General features: G+C 44.6%; 1 protein-coding gene across 1 annotated transcript in view; it reads left to right on the forward strand.

Moving 5' to 3' along the window:
• The first annotated feature begins 2764 nt into the window (after positions 1-2764).
• The window catches only part of ST8SIA1 (ST8 alpha-N-acetyl-neuraminide alpha-2,8-sialyltransferase 1), a 304938-nt gene continuing 290392 nt past the window's right edge, over positions 2765-17310 (forward strand). Inside the window, exon 1 of the mRNA XM_082419852.1 lies at positions 2765-3577. Within this exon, the coding sequence (XP_082275978.1) occupies positions 3342-3577 (236 nt within the window). The 5' untranslated portion in view covers positions 2765-3341. The remainder of the gene's footprint in view (positions 3578-17310) is intronic.

Genomic DNA, 17310 nt, shown 5'->3' on the forward strand with positions numbered 1-17310 from the left:
CCCATTCACTCTGATCATCTTCCTGCATCTTGGTCTCTCTCAACTTTTCAGTGTGAGGGGCTCCTTTTCCTTTCTTCTCCAAAGCTTCAGTTCTGTGGTGGCTTCATCTCTTAGATGAGCTTTCACAACAACTCTGATGTCACAAAAGCGCTGCCCATCGAATTTACTTATGGTATCCAGTAGTTTTGCACATCATGTTGACTGGTCCGGTAAAAGACATTTATAGAGCAAACCCTGCTTGTGTACTCAGATGCAGAACTATAAAACAATACCTAAACTACCTACTAAAAGTCGTATAAACCAGAGAGCTAAATATCAGGTAAAATATTTTATTTAAAACATTAAACATGGGGGTTTATACATTTCCTTAGCAGTGCTGCCTGAGCAACAGCCCAAATAAATTTGAGAAGCTCAAATTCTCAAGCAAACAACCAAGCAACAATTGTTTGTTGAGTACATATGTACTCAAGCCTGAGATTGTACCTGGAGGAATATGAAAAAAACATAAAATATTGTTCCTGCTCTTTCCCCAGACATGGAGGCATGTCATGTGGAATCCTCCTTTGGATCAAAAGCACAGGCTTGTCATTTGACATATGAGACCAAATACTCTTACTGTCCCGTTGCTGAGGCAAAGCTACATATGAAAAATGCTAGCAACATAACACTACACATCTAAACGTTTAACCATCTGTCAGAGCCAGCAAATACTATAGACATTCAGATCAGGAGGTCAAAGGGAATAGAAGCAGAAACAAGAAACATTTACTGAGTTCCTACCTACGAAGTCTATGTTTTAGGTGGTCTGGGAACACATGGAGGGAGAAATTCCTAGCCACTTGGTTTGGCCTTGAATCATGTGCTGGATTTGTATGGAGGGAGAAAAAAGGTATCTCATGAAAGAAGAACATGGACCACAAAACACAGTGACAAAAGTGATGCCTGTGTGACTTGGAAGGGGAAGGGCAATGGTCTGACTGGATTTGGTGTTCATGCTCCAGAGAAGCAGGGAATGAAGTCGGATTGTAGGGTAGGGCAGGAGTCAACAAGGGTAAGAGAATCTTAGTTTTCAGAAGAAGGAAAAACAGCACATTGCATCACAGAAATCCCTCGGTTTAAGGCACAACTTTGCTGCATTTTTTTATGAAGTTAAATGGGGAAACATTTATATAACCCCTTCCTAACTGCAATATTTTTGGTTGTTGTCTTATTTATTTGTATCCCTTGGACTGGGACAGGAGTACCCCTTGGACTAGGGGAAGAAAAGAGAAATTGGATCGTTTGTGTTCTATTTAAATGACTGGAACAAAGGAGGCAGATGATTTATCCACAGCCTGGCAACTATGGGAAACTATTTCCCTGGCCCCTTGCACCCCTCCCCTCCCCGCCCCCAACAATCCTCTTCCCAGAACAGAAGAAGGTGGGCTGAGTACTTTGCAGGACTACTTTGCAGGTAATCATGATTTCAAAGAATCTCGATTAAGCTCCACTGTGTAGGATGTAACTTTGGGATTTTACGCTTTCTCATCTCTCCTGATTCACCTAAGTAGGAGGGATTCCTGGGGCATGCTTGCAGGCCGGAGGGCAGTGGGCCATTCTCCTAAGAGGGAGGAATGAGACTTTGGTGATCTTTTTTGGTAAATAACTTTCTATCAACTTCTCAAGTCCCATCTCTCAGTGGAGAAAGATGCACCAGGCCACGTAAAACTCAGTGTAGGTCCGAGGGACGCTGCAGCTTGGTCGGCTGAGCAACTGAAGTTATGGCCCTAAATTTTGGTTTCGTGACGACGAAGGCGACCTGGTTAGTAAGCTGCTGGATTTCTTTGTCCCTGCACACATCATGCTTGACGAGACGCTTAAGCAAATAAAGTAGGCAACCGCTAGGAGGTAGCCGAGCTATTCGCCGGCCGCCGGGGTAGCAGAAATGGCTAACTGTGTGTCCCTGGGCTCGGCCGGTCCAGGCGGGTGGCGCTTTTCCAAGGTCGGGGTTGCGATAAGCTGGTCGGTGGAGAGAAGGACGTCGAAGAACAAACCGCCCTTGCATCTAAAAGGCAGAGGAGGCGACAGCGCCTCCAAGGCATTGTCACGTCCCGAGGTCTGTTTGCTGGGCCACCAGCTGCCTGCACATCTGGATGCAGCAGCGCCTTTCCCTGCAGGGCGGAGGCGAGGCGGAGGACCCCGGTGTGCACGCACCTCCTCGTGCGCGCGCGTGCGGGCCCGCGAGCGTGTGTGCCCGCGAGCGCGCGCGCGCACGGGTGTCGCTGGAGCCGCGGCTCCGGGACCGGGGAATGGGGGTGGGGGCCCAGGAAGGAATCAATCTCCGCCGGCCTCCTCGCGCCTCACTGCGGGTTAATAACCAACCAGTTAGAGAGAGCCGAGGGTGACGGCGGCAGGGTGACAGCCCCGGCGCGCCGGCTGCGTGTCGGAGGGTCAGGCTTTCAGCCAGTCTCGGCCACACTCAGGGATTTGTGTATACACATTTTGGGGCAGGGTTATTATCATTATTGTATTGTTTGCCTCTGTCTCCGGGGGACCAGGGCGGGAGAGAGGGGCGCGCTCTCCAGCCGAGCGTCGCGCATCTGAACGGTCGAAGGAGGCAATTTCGCGGGTGGGGGAGGGAGGGGAGACCTTGATTTCCACCAATCCCCGGGCGTTTGTCTGCGAAGTCCCGGGCGCCGCGGAAGGCTGCGGCGCGCCGCTGAATTAACTGATGAAAGCGAGTTCTTTTCTTCTCCGGGAGGGGTGGGAAGCAGGGGTCCTGGCGGGGCAGGCGGAGAAGCCCGGGGCGGGCTAGCGGTCCCGGGCCGCGGTGGAAATTTCCAAGGACTTGGCGCGGCGCGGGGAGCGCGTCTGGGGGGTGCCTGGCAGCGCAGTAGCGCGGGAGGCGGGGAGAGGCGGCGAAGGGCGCAGGAGCATCGCTCAGAAGCGGACGCCGCGGACCAGATGTCTGCGAGGGAGCCGAGACTCTCCCCGGCCCCACGCCGAGGGCGACGGTAACGCTGCAGAACCGGCGGGAGCGACTCGCCGCCGCCGCTCCCCGCGCTCTCAGAGACCCCGGCGCCCGCCTTCTGCAGGGGGAGCGACCATGGCTGTAGCTCGTGACTTGCTCCCGGGGCACTTCCCCTAGGAAGAAATCCTCGAAAAAGTTGCCTTGGAAAAAATCCTTGCGCTGACCTTTGGGGCTGTGGGCGCCGAACGACCGTGCGTGCGAGTGCGAGCACGAAAGCTAAAGGTGTGTGTGCATGGGGGGCCGGCGGTGGGGGGATCCTCCGCTGCCACTGCGCCTAGCCTAGTGCTGAGGCTCCGGCCCTCGACCGCCACCCTGGGACCCGGGGGCTGCGATGAGCCCCTGCGGGCAGGCCCGGCGACACACGTCCAGAGGGGCCATGGCCGTCCTGGCGTGGAAGTTCCCGCGGACCCGGCTGCCCGTGGGAGCCAGTGCCCTCTGCGTCGTGGTCCTCTGTTGGCTCTACATCTTCCCCGTCTACCGACTGCCCAACGAGAAGGAGATTGTGCAGGGGGTGCTGCAACAGGGCACGGCGTGGAGGAGGAACCAGACGGCGGCCAGAGTCTTCAGGTACTCCTGCTTTCGCGGCTCCACCCTGCTCGTGTCCTTTCCTCCCGGGACGCTGAGGACAGGGTCACCGGCGAGGACCGCCTTGCAGAGGCCCTTTCATCCCGTCCTTCTTGTCCTATTCCCTTTCTTTGTCGTTCCCAACCTGGAGACATTAGTCAGGGGCCCTTCCCCAGCCCTTACCCCGGGAGATGTGCAGACACCTGCTTTGGCCCTGGAAAGTCTGTACGCATTTTTTCCCAAGCCTGAGTTGTATTCAGCGATTTGCCGATAACCGGTGGGAAGAAGAATCTAGGCTAACTTTGTCCCTTGAACTTAATGAGAATTTATCTCAGGCTCTGCAGACATTCGAAGCTGTAGAGAACTAGATGCAGGTACCAGGCGTCTTCCTGGGGTTTGGTGCATGGTTGGTAACGTAAGTCACTAATGAGGGAGTCATGGGCAGTGAAAACATGGGCATCCAGCCTGGCTCCCGCTGCTTTGTGCAGTATGCCCATAACAAACACAAGGCACTTACTGATGCCCTACTAAAGAGCCGGGGACTGAGTGATTTTTATTGGAGTTTCACCGACTTTCTAATAACAGATATTATATCCCCATCTTACCAACCACAAACTGAACCTTCAGAGGAGAAGTTACTTCCCCAAGGTCATGTACCTTTGCAGGGTTGGAGCTGGGCTTTTGGTCACATAAAGCTCTAAAGCTCCCAGCTCTTTTGCTTGGCTTACTGTGGATGCCTTCTGGAGGCTGGGAGATGTACTTTAGGTGGGGACTTGAAATCAGAAAACAAACAAAAAAACCAAAACCAGGTTGGAAATCAACCTCAGAGCATCACTCAGAGGTTGTAGTTTCCCTTCTTTTCTGGGAATTTCAGTTTAAGGGTCTAAAGATGAGTTCTTGGCAGCAGGGGTTGTGCGGTAAGATTGGAGGTGAGGCAAAGCTGCTTCCGCTTCTTCTCTGCCTTCCTGATCGTGCTGAAGGGGCACCCTGGTGCTTCTCCCACTGTCAGGAGCCCCTTTCACCTTCAGTCCCTTCAGCTGAAGGTGCTGCAGTTGGCTCTTCCTGTGATGGTTGTGGTCTGGAGGTGCAGAGGGGGTACAGAGTGCTTTCCTTTGCCCTGCATAGGATCTTTCCAAGCCGTATATGGCCAGGTGAGAGCCAACTTCACTACTGTTAGTTACAAATGTTCAGAAATATCTGTAAATTAAAAAAACAAACTTTTAAAACATATGGTTTCCTTCCCTTTCTCAGGCCTGCTCCTGGAAAGGTCAAAGAGATAATAGCCAAACCTTGCAGGGAAAGGCAGCTGAATTTGCCTTTAAACTGCGAGGGAAGACGTTCCTTCTGTCTCTCTGTTTAGAATTCTGCTATCATTAAGTTTAAAAATAACCCCACTCCCCTTAAAAGTGTATAAGAGCTGATTTTCTCTTGCCTTCATGGTATTGATTGTTCTACTCAAAAGGCATAGCATGCAGCCATTCTTTTCTCTAGAGACAGAAGGCACTTTCATTTCAAGTAATGTAAGGAAATGAGTTAAGAGCTTCCCATTGGTTTGCAATGAAAGAGTCCATTTTTTTTTTTTTTTTTTTTTATAGGCGGAGCAATAATGAAGCTCTTTTAGAGAATAGATTTCTTTTGGAGGACATAATTGAGTGGAAAATGCTTCACATTCTGAGAAGCCGAGGCTCGTTGTTTCTCAGACACACTTGCCTCTTGCTGTCTATAGCCTCGGGGTAGTCTTCAGTGTGCTTGGCTGGCATTTGGTCTAGTCTCTCTGTGCAGAGAAATACTTATGAAAATCCCAAAACTGCCTAAACACATACCCCTCAAAGTTAGTGTCTGTAAGACTGTGTAAGCGGCACCATTGCGCATGGAAAAGAGTTTGGGCTTTGGAGGAGAATCCTGAATTTTTAGACTGATCGTGCCATGACTAGGGAAACAGCAGAGGACCTTTGGCAAGTTACTCTATCTCTTTGAGTCCGAGTTTCCTTATGTATAGATGGAGATAATAGCATCTACCTTGCAGGGTTGGTGTAAAGTTTAAATAAAAAAACTGATGCCAAGTGTCTGGCACATATAACTAGTCAGTGATGTCATTCTAATTGTTAGAAAGTGTAAATGGTAAGTTACATACGTTACAACTTTAATAAGGACATTTGGCCAGGCCATAGGAATTTGGAATGTTTCACTTGCCAAATTTGCAGAGAATCATTAGTGGTTCAAATTTGCCCGTCCGCACGCCTCCCCACTGAAGCTAATGAACAGGGACGAGGATTTTAAAAGATAGTCAAAGTATCATGGTTTGTTAAGTCAAAAAATTTTTTTTACTCTGCATGTTTAATTGTTTTTTAACATCTGGATTGTTAGTATGTGGGTAACAGAGTATGATTGTTAACTATTAGGTCAGCCAGAGGCCTTTATTGTGTTAAGGAGACACAACTTTGGCAAACAGTTATCTGTGTTTGCCAGTCTGAAATATCTTTTGCACAAATACAAACACACATACATAAATGTACAATATGCACTTACGTGTGGGGATGTATACACATTTATCCATAAACCACGGAATGATGTATGTATATGTATAAATATATGTATATTCATATATACATACATACAAATAATTTCAGCCAGTCAGTCAACCCATATTTAATGAGTGACTACAATGCACCAGGTATGAGTTAGGCCCTGGGGGATAGCAGTAAACAGGATGCATGAATTGCTTCCTCTGAGACAGCTTACCTCCTCCTAGGGCGCGACTGACAAAAACCTATGAGTGAGGAAATGTGATGGTTTAAAGTCTTGTAAAATCCTGTGAGGACAAAAGAAAGTGTTTCACTAGGTTTATAAGCATCAGAGTTTCAGATTCCATTTTGCCCTCTGTGCTTCCATTTACTTTTGTGATTTTCTTCTTCTCCAAGCTTAGAACTTAAGTGCTGACTTCTCAGAGGGGAGTTTTGACAGATTGTTTTGGGGGGTGGGTGGTGGACAGCACGAAAGTAACAAAGCTGGTCAAGAGTTTTGCTAAATAGGAAGTTTCCCTATCACCCACGTAGTCTAAGGAAGATAAAGAAGTCAATTCACCCTATCATAGAAACTTAAAGTTATTATACAACTCTTGCTGCTTCTGACTGAGTAATCAAGTAGTGCAAGGAAATGCGAAACCAAAGTGGCATTTTTCTCATTCATCAGGTCCTTCCCCAGTTTGGTTGTTTCTCAGAAATAAACTCCTGTTCACGGTTTATGTGCAAGGCACCTGACATGGTAGCAACAACAACAAAACCAACAAATTATTAGGCTCTTGTTATGTGTGTGGCACTATGCTAAGTGTTTTAAATGTACTGTCTGATTTAATTCTTCTAAGAACGTTGTATGGGTACCTTGTTATCCGCTTTTACAAAGATGACTATGCCCTGGTCCCTGTGACAGGTGTATATGTATGTAATCAACTAACCACCTGGCAATAGGGCCATTAAAGAGAGGCAGCATAACAGAGTGAAAAAGTTAGGAATTGGGGAACTGTCAGTACATGGTTGGAGCTCCCTTTCTGGTTGTATGATCATTGGCAAGTTCGACTCTCAGAGCTTCACCTTCCCCATTTGTAAAATGGGGTTTGTAATCATTTTTTACAGGTTTATAGTGAAAATCATACAGTAGCGTACAGACAGCATTTAAAAGGACGCTTGCTTCGTACCTCTGTTTAATACGTGGCCCTTAAACAATTGAACCACAAGCAAAGGGCTGGGGAGATTCATAGAACGTGGCACTTGATTCCAGGGAAGGAGGGGAGTTGGAGAGGAGGTGGGATTTGTGCTCAGCCTTGAAGGATGGTGAGATGGGGGAGTAGTGAGAGGGGAGGGCAAAGGATGTTCCGGGCAGACAGGACAGCAACCGCCAAGACGGGGAGGTGGGCAAGTGTCTGATGTGCTTCCTGTGTGGAAAGGTCTTAAGTCGCCCACAGCGAGCACAGTAGTAAGCAGACTGGGAGGCAGGTGGGAGCCAGGTCCCAAGCTCTGAATGGGCTTAAGGCGCGGCTCGTGAGGAATGAACAGACATCAAGTATCCAAGGGCACTGGCCATGTGCCGACATCAGCAGAGGAGGCACGTCACTGTTCCTGGTGGATCTGGGGAAAGGGGATGACACCAGAGTGCTGCGGGCATCCTGTCTGTTCACTGGCTGGGGGCCATCAGTCTAAGTAGTCCTGTTCCTCTTTCCCTTTCTAAATTCTGAACGAAAAACACTCCTGTAAGCAGTTCTAGCTTTATGTAGCTTCCTTTCTGTCCCTATTTTAAATCTACAGTTACCAGAAGCTTCGGGTGTTTCCACAGCTGCCCTGGTGGCTGCAGAAGGGCACTGGGGCGGGGGGGAAGGGAGTGACGGGATGGGAGGGGGGTGCAGCCATCTGTGTATATGGGATGTAAGTTTTATGTTTGTTAAGTGGGGAATTTGTGGAATTCACTGTAAAAGTAGTTTAGGAGAAAGCTGGTTTAATGTGGTGCTTATGAAAATAAGCTGCCATTATGCTGCAGGTTTACACATGTGAAAAAACTCCATCAGCAATAATGCAATTACAAAAGTAAGTCATTAACATTGCTTGGACTCATGACATGTACCAGGTCCAGTTCTTAGTGCTTGTATTAGTTATGTTTGTTCCCATTGCTATTTTATAAAGTAGATATTTGTATGTTCTTTGTCTTACAGTTGAGGAAATGGAGGTTCAGAGAGAACCACTAGCAACGTGATTGGGTTGAGTTTCCACCCACAGCTATTAGACTCTAAGCCTTATGCTCATTCCCTGATAATCTCGGGGAAATGAGGCACTGCTGATGTCTCTTATGATCTGGCCATGATTACTTTTCCACCATCATCTTTCATCAGTGTTCCTCCTTATGCTTTAGTAATACTGGTAAAAGTTATAGCCCCTGAAATAAGCCAGGCTGTGTTGGCTTTGCTTGCGCCATTCCCTCTGCCTGGAATGCTTTTCCTTCAAGGCCACAGGGCCCGCCCTTCACGGGGTCAGTTCTTACTCATCTCTCCACAATGCGTTGCAGTGGTTAAGAACAAAGGTTCCAAAGTTAGCTGTCCTCAAACCCTGCTGCCACTATTTGTTGTGTTCTGGAGCAAATCAGATTTCATTTCCTCATATTATAAAATGTGGCTTCTTATAGGAGTGTTGTGAGCGTTAGAATAGGTAATACGTTGAAAGTGCTGAGAACTGTTTCTGGCCCATAGAGTCGGCCCTCCGAATCCGTGGTTTCCACATCCGCGGATTCAACTAGCTTAGGATGGAATTTCGAGACCCGCAGTTGGTTGACTCCTCGGAGGCAGAACCCGCGGATATGGAGGGCATCCTGCACTAGCCATTTTATATAAGGGACTTGAGCATCCGGGAATTTTGGTATCTGTGCGGGGTGGGAGGGTGGGGAGATGGGGTGGAGTCCTGCAACCGTTCCCTCACGGATACCGAGGGCCCAGTGTAATTAGTGCTTAATCCGCATTGGCTTTCCTCAAGGCAGCTTTCCTTCCTTCCTCCCCAGGATGTGTTAGAATCTCCTCCTTCAGAGAGGAAAAAAAAAAAGCCTTGTGCATATTTGCATTTTTTCATTGATCCAAAATATCTACTACTGTATCTACCACTATTATCATAAAACGGGCTGGAACCATAAGGGTGAACTTAACAAAACCCTTACTTTCTTGAAATTTATAGGCTAACGAGGGGAGACATAATAAACAGGTAAATATAGAAATAGCTGGTAATGACAGGTGCATTTCTCAAGCTGTGTTAAAAGTACCGGTTTACTTGTCTGCCTTTTATGCCGACTCATCCATATTTGCATCCCCGGAGCTGAGAGGTGGTTCCTGGCACGCTCGTTTTTGTTGAGTTACTGTGTGACTGAACGTTTTAGAATGGAGTGGGACCAGTTAGCCAGTCAGCCAGCAAGGATTTATCGAGGTCCAGCACTCTGCTTGGCTGTTTGGCGACCGAAGGAGTACATGGCATCCTGTCAAAGAGTTCCTACTCTAGAACAGAGTTTCCTCACCTCAGCACCACTGACATCCTGGGCTGGATAATTCTTTGTTGTGGAGGGTTGTCCTGTACGTTGTAGAATATTCAGCAATACCCATGGCCTCTGTCCACTGACCATCCACGGAATGAAACAACAATATATGTCCCCAGATATATCTCCCGGGGGGCAAAGTGGCTGCTGGTTGAGAATCACTGCTTTAGAGAAACAAAATCAATCCAATTGACAGGATTTAAAACACCCAGAAAATATCATGCAATTAACAGCTGCATTTGGAAACGACAAACTGTAAATGCTTTGATGACTGGAGGAGGAGTGAATGAATTTACTTTGATAGATGGCCAGGTCTTGGTTAGGGAAGGGTAGGGAGAGGGGATGCATTTGGGGAGATTTATGATACGTTTCTATTGAAAGCTTGTGTGTGAGCTGATCAGTGCCCCGCCTTAGACCTTGGCAAGAGGAACCCATGCTTCGTGTCCTGTGTTTTAGGGGGGAGCTCACTTCGCTTCTCCTCTGGTCTCACCCCTTCTCAATCAGGCAAGGCTCAATGGGGCCTTTGTAGACCCTGGAATTCCCAGCCCAGATGACTCAAGCCCACTCCGTAGCGTGCCTGCCTTTATGTAGTGTTTCCCCCATTCCTCATCCTGGGGGTGGCTTGTCCCACTGCTGTGTGCACTCCTAGGCCCAAGGGTTGGCCAAGGAACAGCTCTTTGCGAGAATGGGAGGCTGTGAGAGGAAATTGGATATGGGATTGGGGGGATTTCACGTGTACACATGGGGAGGGGGTGGCTTTTTCTGTGTTGCCATGTTCCAGTACCAAACTTGCTGGAGTTTGAGAAGCCTCAGTTTGAATCTGGTATTCCAGATTGTTATACAGGTATATTTGTCCAGGGAAAAGGATAGGAGGAGATAACATATATTTTATCTGTTTGTTAATTTTCACTTTTGTCTTCTGCCTTGCAAGTAGGGGTATTTTTTTTTTTTTGCAATGTGGGAGCCTGTTTGTCTTCATTTTGTAGAGAAGTGTTTAGGCAGCTAGTTGGATCAACATATAATTATATATGTTACTGTAGAGTATGGCCAGTTTGTCTTTTGACAAAGTTCTGTTAGGAAGCCAGAGCTGTTATATCAAACTAAAAACATGCTGAATCAGGAGACACAAGCTCCCCACTGTGGGGATAGGTTCCTCCCTCAGCGTCCAGCGTCCACTTTGGGGAGGTGAAACCCGTGGTCGTATTGACTGAAGACACGGTTTTAATACACTCATACAAAGGAAGTGGAGTCCAGGATTTGTTACTTACAGATCCCAGAAGCAAGGGGGCACAGTGAGCTCGGGGAGGGGCAGCGCTCCATCCCAGGCCCAGGAGCTCAAGAGTGGGAGACAGAAAGCAAGGTAGCAAGCATCTATTACTTATAAGGTGGTTGGGGCAGAGGTCTGGAACTTTTTGTCGGCTTAACTCTTCAGTGGTTATTTTAAAAGGTGCCTGGGGAAAAGCAAAGAGGGAACGTATGGCGGGCATCCTAAACGCGAGTCCTCTTCAAAATGTCCAGACTCTGAGTGTGAGCAGGGTCATACTGTAAAATGCCTAGGCAGCAACTCAGTAAAACAAGCTTTTTTCTCAAAGCTTGTTTTTCTCATCATAGTTGTGAATCGTTTCGGAAGTGATGCTGGCTGTGTATCATTAATGCAGTCCCTTATGATGAAGTTGATAGATTTCTAGTCAAATACTTTCTAGCTTTTCATTGTATTTTGGCTCTTTTGGGAGCTCTGTGACCTTGGGCAAGCTGCTTGACCTCTCTGTTCCTTTGTTCTGTCATCTGAAACATGGTGTAATATGCCAACTCACTTCCTAGGTTTATGATGATAATTAAGGGAGATAATTGTGTGCAATTGTGTGCAAGCCATAGTCATTCTCAAGCTGGTTTGGTGAGATGACAAGATGATTGTTCCCATCTAGGAAGAGCCTGGACTTCAGGGCCCCACAGAATCAGGTTTTAATACTGGTTCTGTCATTTATTAACTTTGCGACCTTGAAAAATTTACCTGGCTTTTCTGAGCCTTAGGTGTGGGTGGCACTTCTTACCTTGGGAGGATTAGGTGCTGAATAATTGCTAATTATTAAGCCATACTGATGAGAAAGGCTGCTTCCTGGGACACATCCTATGCCTATTATTGCACTTTTAGTAATGGAATGTATGACGATGAAATGTGACCTTATGACACACTTCTTCCTCCATAGTGTTAGTACTAAGGTCGCTGTAAAATGGCCAGCAGAATTTTAAGGAAGAGAGCAGACCCCAGTCATAAATCACCCATTCATTCATTCATTCAATCATTCATTTATCTACATTTAGTAAATGCCTCTTGTGTGCCAGTTAGGTACTGGGATACAGTGATGAAAGTTAGACATGGTTCATGATTTTATAGAATTTATTGTCGAGTCTAGTGTCATTAGTTAAGTCAGTAAGAAACTGAGTGCTGTGTTCCAAGGGTGAGAGTTTGTTTTAGATAATCATGCTGAGTTTTTTTGTTTTTTTAAAAATAAATTTATTTATTTATTTATTTTTGGCTGTGTTGGGTCTTCGTTTCTGTGCGAGGGCTTTCTCTAGTTGTGGCAAGCGGGGGCCACTCTTCATCGCGGTGTGCGGGCCTCTCACTATCAGGGCCTCTCTTGTTGCGGAGCACAGGCTCCAGACGTGCAGGCTCAGTAGTTGTGGCTCATGGGCCTAGTTGCTCCACAGCATGTGGGATCTTCCCAGACCAGGGCTCGAACCCGTGTCCCCTGCATTGACAGGCGGATTCTCAACCACTGCACCACCAGGGAAGCCCATGCTGAGTTTTGAAGCAACCCATTTTCCCCCTTTCTGTTGGATGGTCTTCTAGCAATGGCACTGCATGAGAGGGAAGCTGCCAAAGCCATAAGAGCTGTGCCACTCCTTTAATTAGGTGCCAGAAGGAAGCTGAAATGAATTCAGAGTTACACGGTCTCCATTATTCAGGGCTTGAGTAACAGACAACAAACCAGAGATTTATTTCCAAGTGAGTGTAATGAGAAAGGGCTTGTTTTGAACAAAGTGCTTGTTTCAATTATTGATAAAACAAATATGTACATGATTTTATGTCCCTCATGCTTATTTAAAAAATTTATAGTGTTTATTATTTGTCTGATTTTGGAAGTAATAGTTACCTACTATAGGAAAATTTTAAATGTAGGAAAAAGGAAAAAAAAATCACTCATAATTCCGTTCCTCAGAAGTGCTCATTGTAACTGTTTCTTTTTTTTTTTAATTTAAGAAGTAACTTCAATCCTTCAATCTTACAAATTCTCCCAAAGAATAGACAAAGAGAGGGAACATATAGTTTTTAAAAAATTTTTATTTATTTATTTATTTTTATATTTATTTTTGGCTGTGTTGGGTCTTCGTTTCTGTGCGAGGGCTTTCTCGAGTTGCAGCGAGCGGGGGCCACTCTTCATCACGGTGCGCGGGCCTCTCCCTATCGTGGCCTCTCTTTTTGCGGAGCACAGACTCCAGACGCACAGGCTCAGTAGTTGTGGCTCACGGGCCTAGTTGCTCCGCGGCATGTGGGATCTTCCCAGACCAGGGCTTGAACCCGTGTCCCCTGCATTGGCAGGCAGACTCTCAACCACTGCGCCACCAGGGAAGCCCATAACTGTTTCTTTTTGTGTATTTGTTTGCATGTGTATTATTACTAAATTTTATGTATTTTTAGTTTTATATCCTTTTTATTTATTTATTTATTTATTTATTTATTTATTTATTTATTTATTTTTTAGTGGCCTCTCTTGTTGCGGAGCACAGGCTCCAGACGCGCAGGCTCAGTAATTGTGGCTCACGGGCCTAGTTGCTCCGCGGCATATGGGATCTTCCCAGACCAAGGCTCGAACCTGTGTCCCCTGCATTGGCAGGCAGACTCAACCACTGCGCCACCAGGGAAGCCCTATATCCTTTTTAATCATTCAACATTACAGCTAACATTTTCTCATATAATTTTTAACTTACAAGCTTGTGATAAAATAGATTTATGATTTTCATTTTGGAAAAAAATTATTTACCATGAGTTTCTTTTTAAAAAATATGTTACCACATTGGAACAAATTACTTTCTTCAAACGGATCCTTAAAAAGGATTTTGAAAAGATATGTTGGCCAAAAGGTTCATTCGTTTTTTTCCGTAAGATGGCTCTAGTAGCACTTAGTTGTCTTTAACTTCATTCAAAACAATTTTGTTAGATTGTATATGACAGCTGTCATATCAGCGTGCATTTAAAAAAAGACTTATAAAAATTGGTGAATTTTTGTGTAGCCATTTTAATATTGAAGATGGAAGAAAAAAGCAACATTTTCGGCATATTATGCTTTATTATTTCAAGAAAGGTAAAAATCCAACCGAAACGCAAAAAAAGATTTGTGCAGTGTATGGAGAAGGTACTGTGACTGATTGAATGTGTCGAAAGTGGTTTGCGAGGTTTCGTGCTGGAGATTTCTCACTGGACAGTGCTCCACGATCGGGTAGACCAGTTGAAGTTGATAGTGATCAAATCGAGACATTAATTGAGAACAGTCAACGTTATACCACATGGGAGATAGCTGGCATACTCAAAATATCCAGATCAAGCGTTGAAAATCATTTGCACCAGCTTGGTTATGTTCATTGCTTTGATGTTTGGGTTCCACATAAGTTAAGCAAAAGAAACCTTCTTGACCGTATTTCTGCCTGCGATTCTCTACTTAAATGCAATGAATACATTACGTTTTTAAAACATATTGTGACGGGCAATGAAAAATGGATACCATACAATAATCTGAAAGGGAAGAGATCGTGGGGCAAGCGATATGAACCACCACCAACCACACCGAAGGCCGGTCTTCATCCAAAGAAGGTGGTGATGTGTATATGGTAGGATTGGAAGGGAGTCCTCTATTATGAGCTCCTTCTGGAAAACCAAATGATTCATTCCAACAAGTACTGCTTCCAATTAGACCAACTGAAAGCAGCACTCAATGAAAAGCGTCCAGAATTAGTCAACAGAAAACGCATAATCTTCCATCAGGATAATGCAAGACTGCATGTTTCTTTGGTGACCAGGCAAAAAATGTTACAGCTTGGCTGGGAAGTGCTGATTTACCCACTGTATTCACCAGACATTGCACCTTCGGATTTCCATTTATTTCAGTCTTTACAAAATTCCCTTAATGGAACAAATTTCAATTCCCTGGAAGATTGTAAAAGGCACCTGGGACAGTTCTTTGCTCAAAAAGATAAAAAGTTTTGGGAAGATGGAATTATGAAGTTGCCTAAAAAATGGCAGAAGGTAGTGGAACAAAAGGGTGAATACGTTGTTCAATAAAGTTCTTGGTGAAAATGAAAAATGTGTCTTTTAGTTTTACTTAAAAACCGAAGGCACTTTTTGGCCAACCCAATATTTGGCAAATACTGAATATGAGAAATCAAAGAGCTTCTTTAAAAAGTTCTTCTTTCTCAAAGTTGGCATTTAATATAAGACCAATACTGTTTTCATTTGTAAAAGTGACTGACATTTATTCACCCAGAGAGAAACATTGCTAATATTTTGGTATATATTCTTCCAGACCATTCAGTGCCTCCATGTGTATATATAATGAATTTGACAGTACGTCGTGAATATTTTTGTAGTAACAATATATGTAGATCTGCATCATCGCTTTTTTTTTTTAACATCTTTATTGGAATATAATTGCTTTACAATGGTGTGTTAGTTTCTGCTTTAAAACAAAGTGAATCAGCTATACATATACATATATCCCCATGTCTCTTCCCTCTTGCATCTCCCTCCCACCCTCCCTATCCCACCCCTTTAGGTGGTCACAAAGCATCGAGATGATCTCCCTGTGCCATGCGGCTGCTTCCCACTAGCTATTTTACATTTGGTAGTATATATAAGTCCAAATATAAGTCCATGGCCACTCTCTCATTTCGTCCCAGCTTACCCTTCCCACTCCCTGTGTCCTGATGTCCATTCTCTGCGTCTGCGTCTTTATTCCTGTCCTGCCCCTAGGTTCTTCATAACTTTATTTTTTTTTTTAGATTCCATATATATGTGTTAGCATACAGTATATGTTTTTCTCTTCTCTTACTTCACTCTGTATGACAGACTCTAGGTCCATCCACCTCACTACAAATAACTCAATTTCATTTCTTTTTATGGCTGAGTAATATTCCATTGTATATATGTGCCACATCTTCTTTATCCATTCATCTGTCGATGGACATTTAGGTTGCTTCCATGTCCTGGCTATTGTAAATAGAGCTGCAATGAACATTGTGGTACATGACTCTTTTTGAATTATGGTTTTCTCAGGGTATATGCCCAGTAGTGGGATTGCTGGGTCGTATGGTAGTTCTATTTTTAGTTTTTTAAGGAACCTCCATACTGTTCTCCATAGTGGCTATATCAAGTTACATTCCCACCAACAGTGCAAGAGGGTTCCCTTTTCTCCACACCCTCTCCAGCATTTATTGTTTGCAGGTTTTTTGATGATGGCCATTCTGACTGGTGTGAGGTGATACCTCATTGTAGTTTTGATTTGCATTTCTCTAATGATTAGTGATGTTGAACATCCTTTCATGTGTTTGTTGGCAATCTGTATATCTTTTTTGGAGAAATGTCTATTTAGGTCTTCTGCTCATTTTGGGATTGGGTTGTTTGTTTTTTGATATTGAGCTGCATGAGCTGTTTGTACATTTTGGAGATTAATCCTTTGTCAGTTGCTTCATTTGCAAATATTTTCTCCCATTCTGAGGCTTGTCCTTTCATCTTGTTTATGGTTTCCTTTGCTGTGCAAAAGCTTTTAAGTTTCATTAGGTCCCATTTGTTTATTTTTGTTTTTATTTCCATTTCTCTAGGAGGTGGGTCAAAAAGGATCTTGCTGTACATCATCGCTTTTTAACGGCGATAAGATTTGCCTTTTACAGGATAGTTAATAATTTATTTAAGTAATCCACTGTAATTGGATATTCACGTTGCAGTTTCTTACCTTTAGAAATAATGCTTTTATGAACATACTTGTGTATACATCTTAAGCATTTGTCCGTTTATTTTCTTAGTATAAATTTCCAAAAGTAGTTTCTTGATGGTTTTTTTTTCCCTGCACCATCAGTTCTTTATAACTGGTTTCTTTGGCTGTTCATAGAAAATGTTTGACTTTGGCTGAGGGCAGATTTGAGGTTTCCTCCATTTCAGTGTGGATAGCGATTGCGTAAGTAGTCAGACATACAATGATTGTTAGCATTAAATGTTGAAATTGGTCAAGAAGCCAAAACAACTAAGATTCCCATAAAACTGGATATGTACAGTGGCAGTCTCCCCTCAATTGCAGAGACCTAGCTATGAGGGATTTACTTGGTGCTATGTAACATGTACCTTTATCTGTCACGGTTATCCTCTCCATTAGCATGGTCTGTCATCTACATTTAAAAGGCAGTGCCTTATTTTGTAAATAAGTTCATTTGTGTTTTTTTTTCAGATTCCCTAGAAAAGTGATATAATATAATATTTGTCTTTCTCTGTGTGACTTCACTTAGTATGATAATCTCTGGGTCCATCCATGTTGCTGAAAATGGCAATATTTCATCCTTTTTATGGCTAAGTAATATTCCTGTGTATATATGCCACATCTTCTTTATCCGTTCATCTGTCGATGGGCCCT

The sequence above is a fragment of the Balaenoptera physalus genome (assembly GCF_965194825.1).
Source record: "Balaenoptera physalus genome assembly, chromosome: 13".
Lineage (NCBI taxonomy): Eukaryota > Metazoa > Chordata > Mammalia > Artiodactyla > Balaenopteridae > Balaenoptera > Balaenoptera physalus.